Below are 24,059 nucleotides of genomic sequence, written 5' to 3'. Positions count from 1 at the left end.
CATCACAATGGAAAAATTGGACTACTCAACAACTACTGTGAGCATTTACTGGATACAAAGATTCTAAAAACTAGACATCTTTCATATGGCACAACGTTATCGGATTAACCACGATGCATATCAAAACTATTTAAATATTGATTGGAAGCAGTAGAGATATACTCATTCTGAACTCAATTTGGTGTAAATTGAACAGTTCAATGTGCATCGCATCATGTTTTACCAGCCAATATCTCCATCTATGTTCACTACTTTTAACCAATTGTCATTCACAATTTATTTAATGATGCAAACTGGCAATCATGGATTATTGTATTTTATAAACCAATGGTCTAACAATCAAATGGCTTGGAGATCAAAGTACAAGAGTTATGGGTAGAGTGTAGTTTGGAAGACATTTGCCTTTGTTAACACAGTGACTTTATTGATTTCTTAATCATGATTGTTGTGTTAACATTTAAATGATTCATTAATGAACCTACGATATATGGTGGTCTTTGAAGAACAATGAATTACAATGGATTTTCATTGGAAACGCTGTCAGATATGGTCGATAAAAATAAGAAAATAACCGAAAATGTTGGACATTTTGTTTTACTCATAATTCAATGGGCTTTAGCAAAAATATGAGGAGACAAGAAAAAATGATTATCATAAAGATAAAGATTGACTTGATTGTTGAATCCATTTATGAATCTATGAGATTATCACTATAAAAAATCACCACACCGAACATTTACGTATGGGATTCATTTTTGATCCTAATGGACAATTGAAAGTTGCTGAAAATTCTGGAATGTTGGACATTGGACCGATCACTCTGAAATATTAAACAAGAAAAAAAATTTAAAATGAAATGCCAAACCATGGAAAGCTGATGCTTAATTTCATTTAAAATATCTGAAAAATTACCTGAACCTTCCTGGACTATGTTCATCTCGCAACAATTGGTTTTGGAGAGCTGATTTACTTTGTTTTTCACACCAAAACTGTAAAAATCAAGAGAATAAGTTGATTCAGAATTCTGATCAAACCAATAGTCCAATCAAAACTTAAACCACATGATAATTTCATTAACTTACATTGGCAGCCCCAATCCAAAATAGTTTGTCGGGAGTGAATTCTAATCCTGGTAATGGCGGTTCTTGTGGTCTTCCTTTAGCCCAAGATTCGTAGGCCTGAAACAATTGAGTAATTTATTAACTGAGTCGATACGAGCACAAAAAAGAGCTTGAATAAAAGAAAATAAGAAAACTCGTACACATTCAAATTTTACTCTAATTAGGGATGTGCGATTTCCGATTTTCCCTGAGATCGATTTTCCCGATCAATTTTCCTCAGAAATCGATCGATTTTCGATTTCCAAAAACATAAAATATATCAGAAAAAATTGCCAAAAAATACTCATTTTTTTGAAGACAAAAAAGTATCATCGGATCTGAAAAATTATCTCCTAGCTCTAAATATCGTGTTTTTAAGGAGATCGATTTTCTCTGGGTTGAGATCGATCAATTTTTGCGTGATGAAAATCGATCAGATCGATTTTAAAATCGGATCGGAACATCCCTAACTCTAATATGCGATTGTAATTCCGAGTTTTCTTGGTTCTTTTCTTGTCTATAACCATTTTCTCACCTTAAGAGCCAGCTTAAGACCACCGTTATCAGCCATATTTTCACCTTTACTCAAATCTCCACTAAGAGTCATGTTTAATTCATCAACGGAATACCCGTCATATTGATCAATCATGCATTGTGTTTCTTTATTCCATCGCTTTAAAAGCAATATATTCTGAGTGCATCCACCATTATCTAAATTTAACTGTAAAAAGAAACAGAAAGGGGTAAACAAAGCTGAAAATTAAATTCAAATTTTGCACAGAAAGGATTTATAAATACATTTTTGCAGAAAAGAAATTGCAAAATTGGATGAAAAAGACTTGCAATCATGCGTTAAAGTCGGTTTATAATCCTAAAACATTTCAGTAGTTGATAAGGCATCCACTAGATGGCATAATATGTAAAGGTGGTGTCATTACAAAAGTTAGACTTCATTTAGAGATGGGCCATTTTCGATCGATCTCATCTGGAAAACATTCATTGAAACACAAAATTAACGACGTAACACATCTAAATGTATAAATATCTCCTCTCAGCCAGCTCCTGTTGGCGCAAACGGTAACACGTTTGGCAGCCAACAAGAATGGTTAGGGTTCGAATCCGGAACAACCCCGAAAAGCTGTGCCCCCTTTCGTTAGGGTAGGTACTTCTAAGTAGGGCTCGATGGGAAAGACTAGAACTCTGGGTCCTATAACTCTACACTATACTATCTAGTCTCGGCTAGATAGAGTGGCCTACTTTGAAACCTGTAGAAGTCCTCGTGACAGTCTCTCTGCGAAACTGGGACGGGTCCTCGGCTCTACCTTGATCGCCTATTAAGCTGTTACACATTACAACTATTGCCAAGTAATTGGAATACACGAGGGTAAACTTGAACTCCAGGTTCCATCAGTTGTACAAGTTAACGCAGATTGGCCTACGAAATATAGCCGGGGGCTTCAAAATATCGAGCAAGTGTTCAAAGGTATGAGTATTTCACCAAAACAAGACCTAACCATTAGAGCGTTAGCCAGCCAAGCTAAAGGGTTACAGTGTACAATCTGCTGACATCTTGGCGGTAATTGACTTCATTGACTTGTACTCAAACAAAGTAAACGATCTGGTCATTTAACTGGTATCAATAGTTACATGTGAACAAATTGATCCTGGAATGATAACAGTATTTTTTTCTGTAAAGAAAAAAAGTTAAACAAATGAGTAATGCTAAAATGAAACATGGCGCCAATTATGATCACAAGATACAAAATAATGTCGCATATCCAAAAAGAAATGAATTTTTTATCAATTTTCAAATTATTTTTACTCTAAAGCAACTATTGCCAAGTGATATTAGTCAGATATTAAAATTTTAAGGTTACACATTACATTGAGAAAGTGTTAACATCAACACCATTATCTCGACAACATAATAACAACTCTCAAGTCTGTTCGTTACTTGGAGCCTAACACCATAGGCAGAATAAATGCGATTATATTTCAAATAATTAAAAAATATTTTTAAAGATCGATTTTTATTTTTCATTACAGCGGAGTACCAGATAGTATCAGTACCAGATAATGTCAGTAGTTCATTCAACAGCCCCTCATACCCTTTCTTTACATTTTACAATGAAAGAGTAGAGAGTAATTTTTCAATGAATAGCTCTTGCCGTGTGAATAAGCTATTTCAAGTCACTGACAGTATCTGGTACTCCTCTGTATGTTCATTAAAACTCAATAGACAATTTAATATCTAATCAAATGAAAGTGAGCAACTCACTATTAAAATCAGTAGCAGAAGTTATGTTATGTTCACTTCCAAATCTGACCACTGTTTGAATCAATGTGATTCCGATTAATCTCAAACTTATGAGAGTTACATTTGTGTTAGGGCCAAAGAGTATAACAAGAGAGCCCACTCAATGGGACCCTCAGGTCTTTGGATTTTAATTTTTTCCTGTCCAACAACATGGCACTAAATACCAATTTTCATTAAAACTTTTGATTTTTGGGTTTGATTTTGATAACTGTTATCTATTGGCGATAATTGTCTTAATTGTAACAATACATTTTTTTAAATCAGAGCCATCTGTGTAAGCAGGAAAATAGTTAACCTGAAGACTTTATGGTTTTCATTAAGTGGGCTCTCTTGTTATACTCTTTGGTTAGGGCACTGTGTGTTAAATTAACTAGACTGTTATCCAAAATTCACCTTCTTTTCAAGACTAAACTTATTAGACTTGCAATGTTTTGCTTGTCATCTTTTTAATTAAGTTTGAGAAATTATTTATAAAACATAAAAAAGACTGGGAGAATGCTATTCCATGGTCCCATGTGGTTCAAATTTTAATGCTCAACATGACTAACTCGATATTTATTAAGCATGATCAGAAGAGGAAATAATTTTATCGATTTTATACGAAAAGAAAGAAGGAAGTCAGGCATAGAAAAAATGTCTAAATGAATGTTATCAGCGCAGGGAATTTGGAGTTGACTTTGTTTCTTGATATTTCTCTCATGGCTCTTATTCATCAATGATTTCCTCAGATGTTGATTAAGTGTAACATCCAGTTTTGTTAATAATCTCTGGAACCATGAATTTGACTATTGCCAACAGTATCGTCTAATTGTTTTTCTTCCCTTGTTAACTTTTCTTTATTTTCCCTTTTCTTGTTTTGGTTATTACTCTTCCTCCTTTTCTCAGTGTTTATATTGTCCACTTGTGTTCATCAATTGTTTGATGTAACCCATTGAAAAGAGACGAAATGCAATTCCAATTGATTCATTTCCTCATCTTTCTTCTAACCCTAAACCTTACATCATCAAAGGTAAGAGCTCAGAATTAGATCTTGTACTCATTATACCCTTTACCATCCTCTTCATATCTTCACTTTTACAATATCATTCATTACCGTTGTCTTTGTTATTATCACCATTTATTGGTCTTTTACTTGACATTTTATTTCTATCAAAGAATAATCACACTTAGATCATCGTCTTGCAAAATTTGACCACCAGTTAAATTATATCAGCCAATAACATGATAAAACAGCCTCTCAGTAAATAAATAACAGAATAATCATTGTCATTTAGGAAGCCAACCTTTTAACAATGCCAAATGTGTTTAATTGCTTCTATTGCTTCTATACGAGAATCTATGCTTGAAACTCCCTGAATGAAATCATTTAAGTTATCAATTTACGTTTCCTTCTGACAATCAGTTACTGCGAAAATTGTATTCTCAATCTGAAATTTGCTTGATTTAACTCTAGCATCGATCACACAAATTGAATTGTCCAATAACCAAAAAATGTCCAGTCCATAAACACAAAATTTGCGGATCCGATGGTAAATTATATGATTCACATTGCCATCTGAGGTAAGTCATCATTTTTACGAAGCTTTAGCTCGATCCAATTTGCATTTGTTCATTGATTCAGGAATGAGAGCAATTAATCTGAAAGTAAAACACGGAATTAGATTTTTTTTCATTTAAGGAAAGATTCAATCGACACAAAAATTAACCTTCTTAATATTTCAATTTTAAATTGAGACAAGAATGTTTCATTTTAACCTTAATTAACTCATGATCTCAACTCTATCGAACTAATTCATCGATTTAATAAGCAACATCTATTTTTATATCAATACTATCCTGATCAATTCTGCATTTTCCTTTCAATCAATGGGAATAAAAGCAAAAGATTGTTACCCATTAATTAGTAACATTCCCAATTAAGATATCTAATACATTAAGACATCGATAATAAGAAAACTTGAATAATAACAAGTCAGAGGTTAACATGCATGTAAATCAGCACATTAATATAAAGGTTGAGAAAATCTTATTAAGGTTAATTTGTTAATGTACAACATCATCAATTGTCATGCTTTTATATCTTGTTCAGGCAAATCAATTTGAATACAGTAAGGTACTTACATTGGTGGCAACAAAATATTACATCAATCCATCCATAAATATTGTTAATTTAAATTAAATTTTCTTGTTTCAAATTAGCAGCTAATTAGCAGAAAACAATCATTTTTGCCATCAGTCTTTTTTTCACTCAAACAAATTAAATGATTGTTTAATTAGTTCTGCATCAGTTTCTTTCTGGTAGGCTGGTAATTTTATATCTCCTAATGGTTAATGAGATTTGTTGAAAAAATTAACATCTTCACATAATGATAGGTTAATGTTAACATAATGGCGCACAAAAATGGTCTCATTTCATAGAGAAAGACTTACCTCTTTTAATTATTTTAAAGGTTACAGTAAAAACAATCATGTTCAATTTGAATCTGATAATCGTTGAAATAACATTTTAATAAAAATAGACAACATAATCAATAGAGAATCAACAATTAACAAGGAAAATGCAATTTAATTAATAATTAGAAGGAAACAAATTGAAAAAGTAAAAGCCGTTAACTTGCAATGTGAGGGACAATTGATAAAGTGCAGTGAGTGTATTGGGGAGGCTAAAAAATTCAATACTGGAGGATCTTTTAATCAGCAAATCATTAAATTAACTTTAATGCTGATAAAAACAGCCATTAATTTAACGAATGTAAATTGGAAATAAATGTTTGGCTGATAATTTGATTATTTATCTGCATTTGTCTGTTAATTAGGAAAATATCATGTGAAAAAGGGATTCAATTGAGACCAGTCCATCCAGATCAATGTGATCCCAATGAGGATAATAACAACATAGAATCATCTCCGATCGATGATTGTGAACCTAAACAGTATGACTTGATGAAACAACAATTGTTCCAGAAAGGTAAGAGTTAATTAATCACTAACAAATAGTCAAATCAACATCTAATAACTGTTATCACTTGTATAATGCCTTAATTTTATCACCATCAGGGGATAAACAACAATTTAATAGAGAAGCAAAACAATATGCAAAATAAAACGTTAAATATTTTCCAGTTTTTTTCCATTTTCTCATTTAATCATCACTTCTGAGGATAAATTGTAGTTATTAGTAAATAGACTTTGTCAATAACTCAGAGTAATCTAAAATTGATTCCTAAATCATGGTAAAAATAATCATCAATCCATCATAAAATGATTAACTTCTCACGTTGTCCTGTAATCAATACAGTTAACAATGTTGATGATCAAGCTGGTCATAAAGTTGATGGTTATAATAATGCTAGTTTCAATGTTAGTTGATGATTATGATGATGGTTTCAATCAGTCGGTTGATTAATGTTTGATATTTTAGTCCAATGTTACAAAATGATTGAAAAAGATGTCTGGTGATTTTTGGTGTATTTTTTGTTTTTCAATACATTTAACTCTCTGGACATTTTAATGATGATTTGTTGAATCGTTGATAATCATGATCAATTCTTGGTTTCTAACAACAAAGTAAAGAACCAGAAAGATTATAAAAGTGATTCATTTTAATTAAGATTATCCATTTTGTGACAACATTTTACTTTTTTCTCATTAATCTTTATTCATGTTTGCCACTTCATCACATCTGATTGATCCTATTTCTTGATCCAACGTCAAATGAGTATAAATTAATCAGTTTTTTTAATCATCAAAAGCAACTTCAATTTAAATCTGTTGAGACGATAGTTATTGATTTAAGATTTTCAACAGATGAAATTAACCCATTTGAACCAACCAAATGAACAGCAATTGATTGTCAATCTGATTATTGTTGTTTTTTTGGTTGAGTTACAGTTGCTGAGACAATCATTCTGTAATAGTTACTGAATCAAGTATTAACCATTTTATCAATTGTGGTCTAACATTGTTAACACCTAACAACCTTTAATTTAATTAGGATCGTATTACCAGGAAAAGAAGGCAAAAAAACTGGTAAAAGTAGAGAAACTAAGTAAACCTGAAATTAACCCAATAATTTTGGGTTGCAAAGGAAATGGTTTACTTCAATTGTGTATCTATCATAATGAAAATAAAATTACTGAACTACAATGGATGAAAATTGATGAGATAAACATTATGTTGATGTTTAGATTGTTACAAATAATGAGCTGACTGTAAAAAAAGCGAAATGTAAATATTATTCCGAATGATAACCAGAATATGGAACATTATTTTCATGTCTATTCAGGATCTGAGGGACTGATGATTGGAGACAACCAATAATACCAAATGATGATATTTTTATGAAAAGTTGAAGATAACTGTATTTCACTTTGTAAGAAGAAGACTATTTTTGTATTAAAGATTCTGATATTGAGGAATAAAAATTTTTCATTTGATAATAGACGACTTTTAACATCAAGAAGTTTATTAACAAGACAACGTTAATAATGGGTTTAGCATCAGCAGAATTACCAGGAGCATCATGAAATAAGAGAGTAAAAATAATGTTAAAGATGATGAGTAGAAAAATGAAGAGAATCAAAGCTTATTGATCTATTTCTTAAGCTTTTCACAGTTGGAGTTGAACGCTGTTGGGCTTATGGTTGCCTTTTTTCATGATAAATGTGATGATGATGGTGATGATAGGGAAAGAGTAGAGGATCGAAATGATGAGTTTTAAAGAAGAAAAAAAATTGAAATGGAAAAAGGAAAAAGTTATTAGAGAAAACAATGTATCTTGTAGAAGAAAAGAGTTGAAATGTTTCGCTTATGATTTTGATTTTGATTGAAACATGGTGAGTTTGATGATGATTAAGGAGGAGTGAATCAAAATTTATTTTGTCAATTGATGTCAATTTATATTAAATTATAAATCAATGCAACTTGCAAATTGCTTTTGAACATCATCACCATTGACTCAATTGATTATTGTTGACTCTTTTTGTTGCACACACACACACACACACGAAATTGTATTTACTGTCTGTCTCTCTTTTAACATTGCATTTTTTGTGTCAAAATCAAAAATCAATTACACTTCAACTTATCATCTTCACCATCCCTATCATCATCTTCATCTTGTCATGAAAACTCCAACTCAACTTGAACAAGCTCATGTTATTATCTATTCTGAGCACTTTTTTATCAAAATAATGTCCCAAATTATTTTCCTGTTATCAATCAAACTAGAGCAAAAATGTAAGTTCATCATTAATGACTATTCAATTTTACCTTTCAACAATTTAACCTTAACAAGATGATATAATAACAATCATCAAGATGGTGTTTTATTGTTGATGATGGTATTGGTGATGACAATACTTCATCAAGACAACGTTTCAATGTTTACCAGCAAATCAAGAAGCTTAACCATTTACATATCCAACTCATCTTGGCCATTTCCTCAAGCTTAAGGCAACACACATTAGATCCATTTTGACATATCTGACTTCCATTTATCTGAATCTTATTGATTCCTTGAGATCTGGTTTAATCCAAATGGTTCAATTATGATTCTTGATGGATATTGGTTTGTCCTTTGCAATGGTTACCACAACCTTGATCAATCTGAAATAACATTAGGAATACAGATTAACCCTTGAGTTTATCTTGTTTACACAGTATAAAAAGCACATAAGCTTTGTCTTACCTTTGCCACTTGAACCGTTTCCCTCCAAATCTTGTAACCAAAACAAAACCCGATTTATTTAATCGTATCTTTCAGCTTTCCTTTATTTCACTACTAACCACTCAGTTATATTTATAATGGTTTTTAGAAAGAAAAAGGAAATTCTAATCAAAATCATGTTCAGAATTTTGAAAATCAGTTAACAAAAAACAACTAAAATCACAAGTTGAAACATAAAGGATATCAAGCTTGTAACAATTACATTAATGGCGTCTTAGTAACACTTTGGTTTCTACTTTTGGAGGTTAATTTAAAATTTACAATTTCCTCACCTTTTCGTATTCCCAACCATTGGCGCAATTAAATTGTCATTTATAATCATTATTTTTATATCTAAAATCATTTGTTATTAAATTCAATTTCTTCTGCTTAAATCAGATAATTAATTGAAAGTGAACAAATATGCGACTTGAATAACTATTGAAATACAATCAACTGTAAACTTGGCTTATTGTTTCAACTAAACATTAAACCTTTCACTATCAATCAATAGCAGTTAAAAATAAAACAACCAACTCTGCCTAATAGAACAGAAAACAACAATTTAACCAAAAACCTAAATGAAAAGGTAACACCAAATGTTGGCAAACTAAATTATTAACAAGCAATGGTTAATGTGTTAATCATTATTCTGGCCTGTGTTATGAGTTTCCCTTTAATATTAATGGTTACCATTTAAATATTCATGAACATGATTATTCAGATGATTAATAAACATAATAGGAAAGGTATTATTAACGTAATTATTTTGTATTCTACATGTAATAATATGTTGTTATTAAACGATGTTTAGTCAAAGAATAGACTTGAAAAAGTAGAATCAGATTAACAATTTAATTAGTAATAGCACCTGAATTTGAACAAACATTAAAATTAACAAATGATAAAACCTTTATCCATAATCATGATCATTAAATTCAATGATTAGTAAAACGAACCAAAAAGTCTAAAACAATCAAATTCAACCAGAAACTGAAAGATCAACTGTAAACCTGATTATTGCTAATAATTTACACTTTTTAATTGCTATTTCAATGGCTGAATTTTATAATAACTCAAAGTCAATTGCAAAAATTACTATCAATAAATATTTATACTGATGACCAGAAAAGATTAATTTTGGGTTTGGGTTTGGTTTCCCTGAACCTATTCATCCTAACTAAACAGATATTAAATCTCTATGGAAATTACAATGATTATGATTAAGGCCTTCGTTGTAGCTTTTGGTTAAATATGATTAAAGTGTAATTGATGAAAGTCCCGAAATTGGTTTTAACCTTTCACTCTGGCAGGTTAACACCAGCAACTTATCAAAATGCTTTTACTGTCACAAAACCTGCGATTGTCTGAATTAATGATTTAATGATCAGTAAATTAATACTAACATATTAACATTGAAAGAAAATATGTGATGAAAATGATTAAATAAATAGCCAACAATTACTCAAAATGGTCAATCACTTAGCAACTCTCCAAATGATTTACCAAATTTCTGGTTTTAACCCAATTGTTGCAAATAAATCACAAAACTAATACAATAATTGCAATATTAAATCATGTTAATCTTAACCATTTGATTAATACGTAATCACATTTGTGATTATGATACTAAATATCTTTTTTCTGGTTTACCTTTTTTTCTCTGGTCAAAATGGGTAATCATTACCTAAACCAGAAAAAAGCTAAATCATTACTTTAGGTTGGTGATTAGCAACCAGATAATGATTGATATAAATTTGATAACAATCCAAAATGAAACCCATTTTCTGGTTAAATCAAAATAACCCTCCAAAGGAGTTCGGAGTTGAAAAGGTGAATTAGATTCTACTTTTATGATATTGTTTAACCTGTCTAGTTGAACTCAATTTAATTAAATTAAATTCTCAGTTAATTTAAATATTTTATTAAAATTATTATTTTCTTAGTTGATTAAAATTCAACTGTAATAACCAATTTAAATATACTTTATTATTTTTGTATTTCAATAGGAAAAGTGCAAATTTTCATTTCAATTTTTCACTTTTACCCAAAGAAACCAGAAAACGGTAACAAGAAGATGAAAATGAAAAAACATTTCAATCTTTTCCTTTTATCTGTTTATTTGTTATTTAATATTTTTAAACAATTTAACTCCCAACCATTTATCATAATCATGATAACTATTATTGAATATTTCATTTGCATACACAATTCTTACAGATTCATTCATCATTCATTGTTTATCATCATCAAAGGCAGACTTTGTCCCATTTTATCCTTTTATTGTTAACGCTTTTCAATTACAGTTGACAGATTTAAATTAAATCCAGGTTGAGATTTATGAATGATAACGAAAATATGCATCAAATTGAATTGATTAATCAACCTGATTACCATTGAACCAAAGATAAATTTAATCCCTCAATTATTTCCCAGTGATGAGGAATTGTGATGAAAATTCATTTTTTATCCTTAATTTGTATAAACATTTTCATCGCCTTTTCTTGTTATTTACCAGTAAATGAAACTTACACATTTGGTTATCGAATCTCAAATTTTTGGGTTTCCTTTCATGAAAGAAATGATATTATCAAGAACCATAATCATTATACTTATTGTTGCCATGAAAAGACTGGGATGGGAATAAGTTCAAGAAAAGGTTTACTTTATAATGGATTATTTTGATATTTTCAAATTCGATTACCAAAAATCATTACATTCTTTAGGATAATAATCATCCAACAGTTGATTCAGCTTTTGGATTAGCAATTGTTAAGCTGTTAAAAGTAACTTTACAACATTACATTAAATTGACCAAAAATTTCAATAAATTAACTCAATTAACTTCAGTGTTTTAGCTAATTTCAAATGCAATAACCTTTGGTTAGTTCAACATTTTCATGATTACATTCTTGGAAATAGCTTTAGAGTAAAAAATTTTGTACACAAATCATTAGTGAAGTGAATATGTGTTTACGCTTCAACTACAATCAACATCATTTTACTTTAGATTTGCCTTCTTCTTCATCATCTACTTTATTCCGGTTCTTCTGAGTTCACCCTGAACAAGACATTCTTTGTGAAACAAATCTGGAATCAAAACAGATTCAAAAAAGCGAGTCTATCAATTGAATGGAAAGTTGAAAGGCAACAAAAAGAAACAGAAACAGGGAAAAAAATGCCAAAACAGGTCAACCATTATTATCATGGAAAGTAAGAGGCAAAAAAGGGTTTAAATGGTGAATAATCAAAGCTTGATGATGACCAATAATCAATCATTGACAACGTTTCATGATAAATCATAGTCTCTCTATCAACACAGTCCAGTGAAAATTGAATAACTTCGAGTGAAACATTTTCTGCTGTTTTTGGGTTTTCTCATTATTCAGTTAATTATTCTTGAAATTATTACTCAAATTCATTCATTTCCCTCTCCTGGTTAGATTAGTGAAGCTGAGTAAATCAATAATTGTAATCAAAGCCACAAAAAATGGTCTTAAACCTTGTAAACATTGGGTTTTCCTGTTGGACCTTTTTTGCCAACTTGATTATCATTATATCTGACAAGCAAAGTATTCATTGGAATCCATTGAATCGATCAATCATGATGGGTTAACCATAGGCAAATATCTTGACTATGAATATGGATAAAGCCGAACATAAAAAGCAATTTGACTTAATGCTGTACGAACAGTAATGTTCAATCCTTTTGTGTAATGCAACCAGAAAATGTTTTTCTCGTTCTTTACACATTGTTTGATAGTTAAAAATCAAACAATTGTGACTAATTAACACAGTGATCAACATTAAATTGATATTCACAAATTAAAATGAAAAGTAACTGTTCAAATCGTGAATTACAGCTTTAATATTATAAAATTCTTTAGCATTACCAGAAAATAATACATTTTAAAGCTAAAATAAACTTACTATGATTAAATTTCTGAATACATATTGTCCAGTTCTATTAACAGTCTTGTTTGTCAACCAACTGGACAATGGAATGGACCAGTGCCACAACGTATTCCTCAACCCAGATGTCCCAATCTAGTATCACTAAATGCTTTCTCATTTTATCGAGGAAACTGTTAGAATGCCAAGAGAGATATTTGTGAATTATCTTACGCCGCTTCTGGCCAAACAAGAGTTAATTGTGATTCAAATGGTAACTGGGACTCAGGTTTAGGTAATTGTGTACCAATAACTTGCTCGCCGCCAACTACTTTGCCTGACATGGAGTATCGTTGGCACATAAAAAGTATGAACTGTTAGCAGAAAGGCAATACAAAATTAATGAGAAAGAAGAAAAAACAATATAACAATCAAAAAGTTTTCTTACATGGCTGTATCCTATCATACAAGGTGTTCAAACGGGTAGGTCAAAAAGTAAACGGCTATATCATTAGAACTGATTTGTTTATTGATTTGAAAATTTGCAGATAAATAGATTTTCATGGATGATTCATCTAGAATTTCAAATAATAATAGCTCATAATAAAATCTAAAGATTAGTCTAAGAATGATGATTAAGCGTGATGTCATTCTCAAAATATTGAGGCTCAAATTTTAAAGCCAATGGCCAAAATCAAGAGAACTGTGGATTAATTGAAAAAATTGTTCGATTGTTGACATGTAGTAACAATTTCTATCGACAAATACAAAGTTCCAGCAATCTAATTCTTACGGTCACAGAATGCGGAATTTTTAAAGGAAAATCGAATTTGATCTATTATAGAGAAACACAAAACTTTATTTCTCAAAATAAGTGCATTTTATGGTTAATAATAAAAATTTACATCAGTAAATTGAGTTTCATGAAAATATCTTCTTCCGTAGTTGTACAAAAGCCGATTGAAGTTTCAACTTTGGACTCGATTCTCCCGAAAACTGTCGATCGGAGGAGTTTTTTAATTGCACTATTAGACGCATTTTTTATGTCCCTACAAGCTAAAAGAGTCTATATTTGAAAGAAATTAAGTTTCGCCTGTTTTTGTCCATTCGTTCTTCAGTACTTGTTTAGATTTGTGCATAAATGTGACAATTGAAGTGTTATGTGTCCTTTTAGTAACAACCTTCATAACTGTTTCATAACTTCATAACAGTTTTTCAATGTGTGGGCTTCAATTTTTCATTTTAAAACGCTTATATTGAATAACTTTTGGTGATTCATTAAATTTTATAGTTAATCAACTTGTCATGATGAATATCGATTGAAATTACACTTTAGCTAGCTTATTGTTATTTAGGATTTACTACAAAATAACCTCTTGATATAACTTCAAATAGCAAAAACGACTCTTTTAAATATCTTTTTAGACTCATTTTCATTTGACTTGAATTGAGAATTGACTTTCACTTCGTGTTGATCTATTAAATGGTGAAAAAAACATTCCATTTCTGGTCACAATTAGTGGTTAACCTCTGATTCTAGTGTTAATTTGATTAGCATTTATGAGTTTTCATCAGTTTTGTGTATTTGATATTTCCGATCATCCTCAAGCCTGCAAACCAAAACAAACTTGGTTACTGGACAGACTGACCATCCAACAGTTATTAACCTGAATAAACTGAGTCTCTTCATGTTTACCCGTCAGTTGATTATAGCTTTTTGTTTTGCTTTTTTCCCTCACATTATTGGGTTGAAACAAAGCAAACATTGATTATGATGAATCGATGATGAAAGCCACTATTAATATTAACCAAAGTAATTACAGGTTCACAATTAATCAACATTTACCCTTTCAACTATTATTTGATCATAATTTTTGTTCGCAAAAATCAATTGAAATAGCTTGCTGCTTCAAATTACCTTTTATATGCGATAAATCAAACAAGAAATAGCTGATCTTACTCAAACCCTACAACCTTTCCAAATGAAAGTTTCAAATTTCAATCAATAATCATAATCAAGCCTGAAATGCTGCCAACCTAATATCAAATTGTTGTCATTTGCTATTGTGATCAGTAAATTACCATTCACAAGTCACTCAACTTGAAGCGAAACTCCAACATAAATGAAATAATTGTAATCAATAGATTATTATGAATGAAAATTGTCTCTAAATTGTTGTGTATTTGCTTAAATTGCTTTCATTCGTCAACCCATTTTAAACAATATTGTTTGCCTTTCCAGTCGTTTAGCTCAATGTTCAACATTTTACTTTCAAATGGCATTTCTTAATCAAATAAAGTTGTCTAAATGAGTTTTATTCTTGATCTTTTGATTGTTGATAACTCAATTCACAGTGAGAATTAGGAATGAAAATTTGAATTGAAATGAAGCAAAAAGTAAATCAAGGAGTTGAGTTATCACTTGAAACAGTTTTATTGATATTATTATAATGATCTTACTGTTTCTTCATGTTTTGGCAAAATAAAACTCAATCTTTCATTGAATATGAAAACTCAAATCAACTTTGCATTTTGAGGAAAAAAAATCAAAATTTTACCTTTCAAATCACTTGAGCTTTGTTCAAAAAAGTATAATATTATAATATCCAAGTTGATGTTTGTTTTCAACTCATTTTTGCTCATATTCAATAGACTACAATCAGATAATCGTTATAAATTGTACCTAAATAGTTTATAGCAAACTCTGAATCTTTACTATTGATTGTCAGCTAAAAATGTGTCTAATGGACATTTTGATCAACTTGTTATAAATTGTATCAACGAAAAGTAAATAAAGAGCAATTTCAATATAAACAAGTTTCCAAGAATCAATCATTTAATCACCATGATAACTTTGAATCAATAAAGACATTCTAATTGAATTTAAATGTCAAGGTTCACTTGAACCAGAAAATAACCAGAAAACGTCTTTCAATATTGAAATTTCAATTTTGCTTTAAAATCTTCATCTCAACTTGTTCAATTATGATTCTGTTTTAAATATTAATATTGAACCAGAAACTGAATTGGATCATTTTAGGAATGATAATAATAAAATTGAAAGACTTGAATCTTTTAAAGATTATCTTGTGTTTGCCTTAATTGTGAACAATTAAGGTTAACTGAATGCTTCTGTTTACATATAATAATGAGAAACGTCCATCACTATCTTACTTGTATTGTTATGAATTAATGTAATTGGATAAGTAAACTGGGAATTGATACAATCCCAATGAGCTTGAATCTTCATATTCATTTATTATCATCACAAAAGGATTACAATTGAGTAGATGAAGTAACACGTCAAGGCATCTTGATCATGTTAGATTATTAAGTATTGTTTATTTTGATTAAGGTAAAGGTTTGCCTTGGAGTAAATTAATATCTTATACAACAATCAAATTACAATTGTTTGCTTTAACCATTTCAAGATATTGTTGACGGCAATGTGAGAAATTGCAGCCTTTGTCTACAATTGATTGTGGTTAATTGTGAAAATGATGAACCATTAATGTAGTTTGCTGAAGGAAAAGCAATTTTTTTTTGTGATCAGACTATTGATTAGTTGGCGACTATTTAAAGATATTCAAAATTTAGTTGAATTTGATTGTCGATTGAAAATGTTTAACAATGCTTTTGTTGTTGTCAACCTTTTTCAATCACAATTACGATCATCTTTTGAAACCATTTATGATTCCAATGATCAATACTTTAAACATTAATTCATGTGAAACATTGTTAACCAAGAAATGACTTTCCATTTAGACTAACAATGAAAGGGTAAAAATGGTATCTCAAAAACTGGGAATGATTATTATTGTGATATTATTAAATCGATTCCAGTTTTATCAGTGAATCTCAATAATAATGAAAAAATAATAATGAAAACAGTAATGACAATAGTAATGTAAAAATGGTTAATGTTGATATTTAAATTGGTCTTGTTTTTGATGCGCTTTGTAACCCAAAAATATTGGATTTGCAAATGAAGCTAATGGAAGCTGATGATGAAAAACAAAAGCTTTTTACATTCAATCATTTTCATTATCAATTTTTGGTTCTTCTCATCTGAATCTTTCCAATGAATCTGTAGTTATCTTAGGAGGAGATGATAAATGGTTCAGGTTATTGGATGAGAACAGGAAAAAAGTTGTAACCAAAAAATGGAAACGATATAATATTATTATTTACTTGGGTTAAGATATCCTAAAACTTGGGAGTGAAACAAAAAATGTTAACCTTTAGGAAGCAAAATAAAGCTAAAAGGATAAAGATTCTTGTGAATGCTTTTTCAATGTTATTTTCCTTCTTTTCTTGATCACATTTTCAAACTGAACCATTTTACAGGGTAAATAACATTATCTGAGCTATTATTTTACTTTAAACTCTGTTATTTATTGTCATTGTTGTTATTATTATCACTTTGATTTTGTTCATTGCCAGTTTTCATATAAGATTATCTTGTTTCATTATAAAGTCCATTTAACATCTATTTTATGTTTTCTTGTTTTTGGGTTTTGTCAACAGTTTGTCAATGAAATATTGATTTAAATCAAATTTGTTCATTAGTGTGAATCAAATCAAAAATCTTCATGTTTACCTTTGATAGGATTGGAAAGGAACAGTGAAATGGCTTTGAATCGGAAACTTTTCAAAATGGTTGATCTTTAAGGTTGGGAGTAAATTGGAAAGACTAATCAATTACTCTAAATATAAATTTATACAGAAGCTAGATAACAGTTATTACAATAAGATTAACAACTAACAATCCTAATTTAGAGTCTTATTAATTGTTTGTTTATTTTCAGCTGGCAATGATGTTTCGTTACTGTTCACACAATTAGATGAAAATAATGATGGATCAATCAATATAAATGAGCTTTGGCGTAAATCAGCTTTATATCGGGTAAATTGAGTTCCATGGACTTGCATTTATTCCCATCTTGTTTATTCCATCTTTTAATTGATAACCTTTATCTTTACCATTCAGCCTGGTGTCAATTCACCTTGCATTTTAACAGATTTACTTCAACATGAAGACAAAAATCAAGACGATTTCCTTGACTTTAATGAATTTCAAACTGCATTCAACAATTTATTTAGTGAGTATCACTTATTGATTTAACTTTCAGACAATTTTTCTTTCATAAAAGCATTAGCAAGCTCAAAATTCGTTCAGTATTGCGAATTCAATGCAGTTTTGCTTGGATTTTACTGTTATGAAAGTGAATTTCAATCGAAACTTCTCTCTGTTTTAACAGCAATCACAATGGTTACTTTGGATCAATCGCTTGCAGTCAACACAATTCAAGCTCATCAAGGAGACAATGTTGAGATACGTTGTGATATTGTTGGAAATCCTCAGCAACCTGTAATAAAATGGCATCGACACAATGTCGATCTCAACACTTTACAACTTCCAAATGTCAAGGTAATCAATCTGATCAAAGTGCTCATTTACATTAAGGAAGAAGCAACTTTAAAACTGACCACTGTTCTGCTCTAAATTGTCTTTTGACACAAGATTAATGGACATTTTAGGACTAGGAAATAGCCATGATTGATTAAGAGTTTCTCATTATTCAAACTTTAGATTCCAGATAAACTTTCAATCCAAGCGAACCTTGCAAATAATTTCATATAACAAACAATTAAAACTGTAGTCTAACTTTTCTCAATAGCTAAGATCAAAGGATACTAAGAAAGATTTAAATATTACGTGAGAATAAATCAATAGCAACACATTTAAATTGAAATAGACACTGAAAATTAACGAAATCGAGCTAAAAGAATCATTCGACGATCATAATTGTATCGAGAGTTTAATTAAGCTTAACCAGTGTAATTCATCCATTTTGATCATTTTATTTCTTGTGTTCACAAACTTTGACACAAACCCAGACGAAAGTTTACGAATTGTTTTTGCTTTAATAACTTTTCAGAATGGTTTCTAATCATATTATTCACTGATTTACTACAAATATGAATCCCAATTCCAACTAATTTTGCAAATGAAGTGACCAAATTACCAGATTGTAGAGTCGATCTTGAAACCTTCATTGAGTTCTGTATGGTTCTAGTTTAATGATTTGATAGTTAACCGATTATGAAGAAGTCCATAAAAAGATGGTTTATTTTCTACTGAATTAAAAGCTCTTCAAAACCAGGATAATAATGCTTCCAAAACTCTTATATGCAGCTTTTTGTTGCAGAAAAGTACATAAACTGATAATTTTCTGGTTAAATTGCAGTATTACTGGGCAGAAAAGGTGAAAAATTGAATTTTGCGATTTCTGTTTTTGCAAGTTTCATGCAATCAATCATCATAATTAAATGAATACCTAATTCTCAACTGGCTAGAATGATTAACGTCAAGTTGATTACATTTACAATTTATTTTTGCATTCATAGAAGAAGTAAATTCATTGTTTTTTCTGGTTCTCTTTGAATGACCAACTTTTAATTTTACGCCTTTTTGTGGCAAAAAAGGATCACAATTAGTTGACTGTTGGTACGAAATGAAATGGCCATTGTCAGTTAATAAGATTACAAGGGAAGAGCAGGAAAAGCAAGCCAAGCATGAGTTTTGAGTCTACATTAGTGTATTAGATAGAAATAATAATATCATGTATTCTTGTTGGTCGATTTAATTGGAATGAAAGATGTGGAAGAGAAGAAGAAAAAAGATGAAGAAAAAGATAAATAAGATGAAAGTGGGAAAAGGAGTTTAGTTGAAGATGGAGGGAAGAGAAGAGCCAAGAGGCCGAAAAAAAGCATCTATTATCAGGATCATGAAATGGATGAACAAAAAAGGAACCAGTCAAGCTTAACCTTTATCACAGTTAACGTTGATTCCTTGTCAAATTGTTAACCAACAAGCAAATGGTCAAAGTGTCACGTTGAACAATCTAAAAAGGAAATTGACTATTCTCAATAAATAAGATATTATTTCTGTATTTCAACGTTTATAATGTGTTATTAATGTTCACTCCAGTTTTATATCAGCTAATTGAGTCTCTTCTGCCTTTTTTATTCTCATATTTTCTTCCCTTTATTTCCATCCTTTTATCCTTTTCTCATCTTCTTGTTTTTATCTTTACCCTTCCAAGTAATCATCATCATAATGCTCATCATTTTCATTTCTATCTTTTTCTAGGTTTTCAGCGATGGTTCGCTGTATTTGACCAACGTTCAGGTTCCATTATCCGGGAATTATACTTGTTCTGCTGAAAACAATCCCATTATCAAACAAATCCATATTCTTCATGTTATTGGTAAGCCTTTTCCATTGCCCAAAATTATTAACCCAAAAAAGCATTCCCTTTTCACCGCCTTTACACATTAACTTCATTCCCATTTTACAATGATAGCGGTTAATTGTCATCATTTCCTTGTACTTTATATTGTTGATGGTTAATATTATTGTTGATTCTTGTTTATTTAATTCGCAGTTCCACCGATTGTTGAGGTAACCCCACATTTCCAGTGGTCAGCTGTGGGTGGTAAAGCATCAATTGACTGCCAATATGAAAGTTTGGATGAAGAGCTTGAGATATCTTGGTACAAAAATAATGAAATGTTGGAGTCTAATGAGAGAACCAGTTTAACCCAAAATCGAACCAGAATAACTATATCACAGTTAACCCGAAGTGATACTGGTGCTTACTCTTGTAGGGTAACTAACAGAGGAGATGCTGCTTTAGGTCAAGATATAAGTTCCCTCCTTGTCCAGGTATTATGATTTGTTTCCTTTACTGGACATCATATTGAATCTTAATTTTTATGACAAAATTTGTAAAGTTATTTGAAAAGTTGTTAACAATTGATAATTTGCTTTCCATTAAACAATTGAAGGATGATCCTGTTGGTCCACCTTCCAATCTAAAGTATAAGCAAAAGCTTTGGGTCTTCCATAGCAATGGAGTCAGTGTTTTTACTGAAGGATGTTCAGGATTATTGCATGAAATGGATGGTCGAGATACTATTCCGCTGAATGGATTACCTTTGTGTGGATCACAGGCACTTCGTGGAGAGCCGTGTAGCTGGTCTGAGAATGCGGTTATATCCAATTCAAAGGTCTACATTGGACAACCTGATAATAATCGAGTGATTGTTTTCCACACTCAACAATTGAATGTTGTCCATGTTATTGGTACTGATCCACGACCGAGCTACCTTTGGCTGGTTCGCAGTGAAGTTGAAGATAGCATTTGGTTACTTAATTCTGGTAAGAAGATGATCTTTCTAAGCAATTGATTAAGACAAATGTTTAACAAACTGTTTTCATTTACTCAGGTGAACCAATGGAAATGACTGGTAAAATGTCAAATGAAGAGTCTGGTTTTGGTTGGGATTCGGGTTCAAGGGATCAACAAAAACACAACAAGAAAACAATCCAAATAATAAGGATAACCCAATCTGGACGTAACCATAATGTTATTCATCTTCAACCAATTGATGGACATTTCGATTTAGTTTATAATCTTTTCATTCCTCAACCATCTACAATTCAAATTCATAATTCTCATGATACTGCAAGGTAAGTATCTTGGCAAATAAATGCAAAATGAAGCTAAATAGAATCGATTAAAATGATAATTCCATTGATCTGGTTTTTCCCTTGCTTCCAGGTTTGCCTATGTAACTCATTGGGATGAAAGGACACTCATCAAAATAGATATGGAACAATTTCGTTATGTCAAAACAATCAATTTAGCTGATTGTCAACCAATTAACGCTGTTTTCACCGATTATGGTTTAGCCATTTTACAATGTCAAACTCCAGTTACTCATCAACTTAATGGTAATTTACATTTTCATATGCTAATTAGCTTTTCAATTTTAACATTTTATTTCTTTCCATTTCTCAGGTCAACTGATTTTGGATCAATTAACAGATTCAATTATATCTTATAATGCTCATATTAAGGCTCATCGTTCATTCCTATCACCTAACCATCAATTTTTGGTCAACATATTCCATAATTCATCATCAACCAGTCCAGTATCAACAACAATTATTGTTCAAAAAGTCACAGCAAATGGTAAATATCATTTTCGGCATTTTATTTCATATTTAAAGCAATCATAACATCAATATTTACATTACAATTTTTAGGTTTAGAGTTTCTGTACGATGTCCGAACAACTCTTTCAATAGTAAATTGCGATTTTGTTTGGAAAAATGGAAACTATGACGCTCTTTTAGCATCAGGAACAATTAACCGAGAAGACCTTCTCTATCTTTCATTAATCGATGGTCGAGTTGAACTGATAAGTGGCATTGGCCGTCCCACTAAAGGGTAATTACTTTAATCATTTTACACTAACTAACACTAATAGTTTATTTTCAATCAGATCTCATCGATCAATGGCCGTGTCTAAGATCTCGGCAACTGCAGCCATAACCTCATCGGAAAGTGTTTTTGTTGTTGACCTCAACAGCAATATGGTACAATGTGAAACACAAGAGCATCGTCAAGAACCTTCAGTCTTATTGTGGACCTAAAAGTTCAAAGACAGTTGTCTTTCAGATAAAAAATGACGGATTGAACCCAAAAGTTGATCCATTTCTGTGAACCAGGAAAATGATTTTGAATCCAATCTGTTTGTTAAAAGACATAATCGTTGGGCTTCAAATTTTATGGACAAAACTGTACAAAGAAACGGTTTCAATATTGTTTGATATTCAAGTCTACAGTCAACTTTAACCTAATAATCATCATCTCACTATTAACATCATCTCAAGACACTTTGATACTTAAATAATCTTCAATGTTAAATCAGTCAATATATAATACATATAACAATCAAAGGATATATTTTTGAATCAAAACAAATCATCTATCAAATGAAACAAAAATATTTAATTCTAATAGTTTGCCAATGGTAATTACACTTGGATTGTAAACCTAATTTAGTTTTTAGTTGTTTCTGTTTCTCCTTTTTATATGTAAATTGTCAAGTTATCATCAAATTTAAACATGAAAAATCCTTGATAAAGGAGCATAAATTATTATTAAACAGCTGAAATAAAAATAACTATCAACAGCTACTCAATATATCTCGATATGATGGAAAGGATCAATTGAAATTATGGTTATGGTACTTTATATGATTAAAGATTGACGGTAATTTGATGGATGATTGTTTCACCAAATTATCTGAATCTGTTCTCGGAAAGACGGGTTTGGCCATGGATTGATGCAAGTATCATGAGATATACATGCTCTTCCTCTTAATCTTCACATTCATCATCTTCATATTAATCCTCATTAATCCTTTACTTGTCCAAAAACATAACTGAAATTGTTATAACATAACAAAACATTTTCACTCTATTTAAAGGGTGTATTGTTTAAGAGTGAAATTATGTGAGCAAAAGAGTAACATTTACTTACCTGATTGTGGTGATTATGACGATAAATATGTTGATAAGATGAAGATAAAAGTGAAAATGGACAATGATGAAAAATGCATCATATTTATCAACATCTTTATCATCATAATCACCACAATCAGGTGAATAAATTTTTCTCTTTTTGCTCCCAAAATTTCACTCTTAAACAATACACCCTTTAGATCATTTATTGGTAAAAAACATTCCTAAATTAAACTGACAATTGTGTTCTCACCAATTTTACTTAATAAATCAACAATTTGATGTTTTATTCAAATAAAATAATCATTAGAATTGTCAATCACTCAATAACCCAGTCAATGATTTCAATGGAATGGTTGGGATTGAAAATTAAAAAATAACATAACGTTCAATATCAATTTTGATTCGTTTTCTGGTTCTTTTAATTTAGTTAATTTAACATTTATGGAAACCATTTGAATATCTTACTGTACATGTCAACCTCGATGAGTACAAAATATGATTAAATGTGTACCTTAAACACTTATCAGCAATTTGTTTACAATGTAAAATCATCTCTGTTGACTATTTAATTTAATTTCATTATATAATCAACAAATGGAAGCTTAAATTTCTTAATAAAAATTTTACAATTTATACAGATATAAATAAACATTTTCATCA

At 30.4% G+C, this 24,059-nt stretch overlaps 2 protein-coding genes and 1 long non-coding RNA gene across 3 annotated transcripts; 1 reads left to right on the top strand and 2 right to left on the bottom strand.

Moving 5' to 3' along the window:
* Positions 1-397: 397 nt before the first annotated feature.
* On the bottom strand, positions 398-1,895 carry LOC107364091 (endothelin-converting enzyme homolog). The gene is made up of 4 exons (XM_089268969.1): positions 1,636-1,895; positions 1,083-1,178; positions 913-989; positions 398-820 (listed from the first exon to the last, which is right to left on the bottom strand). Exons 1-4 carry the CDS (start codon positions 1,747-1,749, stop codon positions 721-723), a joined length of 387 nt encoding a protein of 128 aa, XP_089125095.1. The 5' UTR covers positions 1,750-1,895; the 3' UTR covers positions 398-720.
* Positions 1,896-4,077: 2,182 nt separating this feature from the next.
* LOC107364087 (follistatin-related protein 5-like) lies at positions 4,078-23,363 on the top strand. The gene is made up of 14 exons (XM_015931392.3): positions 4,078-4,426; positions 4,871-4,977; positions 6,234-6,385; positions 17,824-17,921; positions 18,006-18,117; positions 18,277-18,446; positions 20,172-20,289; positions 20,467-20,747; positions 20,870-21,242; positions 21,311-21,554; positions 21,646-21,818; positions 21,886-22,059; positions 22,134-22,317; positions 22,373-23,363. Exons 1-14 carry the CDS (start codon positions 4,364-4,366, stop codon positions 22,521-22,523), a joined length of 2,400 nt encoding a protein of 799 aa, XP_015786878.1. The 5' UTR covers positions 4,078-4,363; the 3' UTR covers positions 22,524-23,363.
* LOC107364089 (uncharacterized) lies at positions 7,828-9,315 on the bottom strand. Its single transcript, XR_001569059.3, has 2 exons — positions 9,107-9,315; positions 7,828-9,024 (listed from the first exon to the last, which is right to left on the bottom strand). It is a non-coding gene; the product is annotated as an uncharacterized LOC107364089 (long non-coding RNA).
* Positions 23,364-24,059: the final 696 nt, after the last annotated feature.

The sequence above is a fragment of the Tetranychus urticae genome, chromosome 3 (genome assembly GCF_039701765.1).
Source record: "Tetranychus urticae isolate SD_2017Ah chromosome 3, NJAU_TeUrti_SD_1.0, whole genome shotgun sequence".
NCBI classification, from domain to species: domain Eukaryota; kingdom Metazoa; phylum Arthropoda; class Arachnida; order Trombidiformes; family Tetranychidae; genus Tetranychus; species Tetranychus urticae.
The sequence above is the reverse complement of the archived record's forward strand: the minus strand, read 5'-3'. Positions and strand labels throughout refer to the sequence as shown.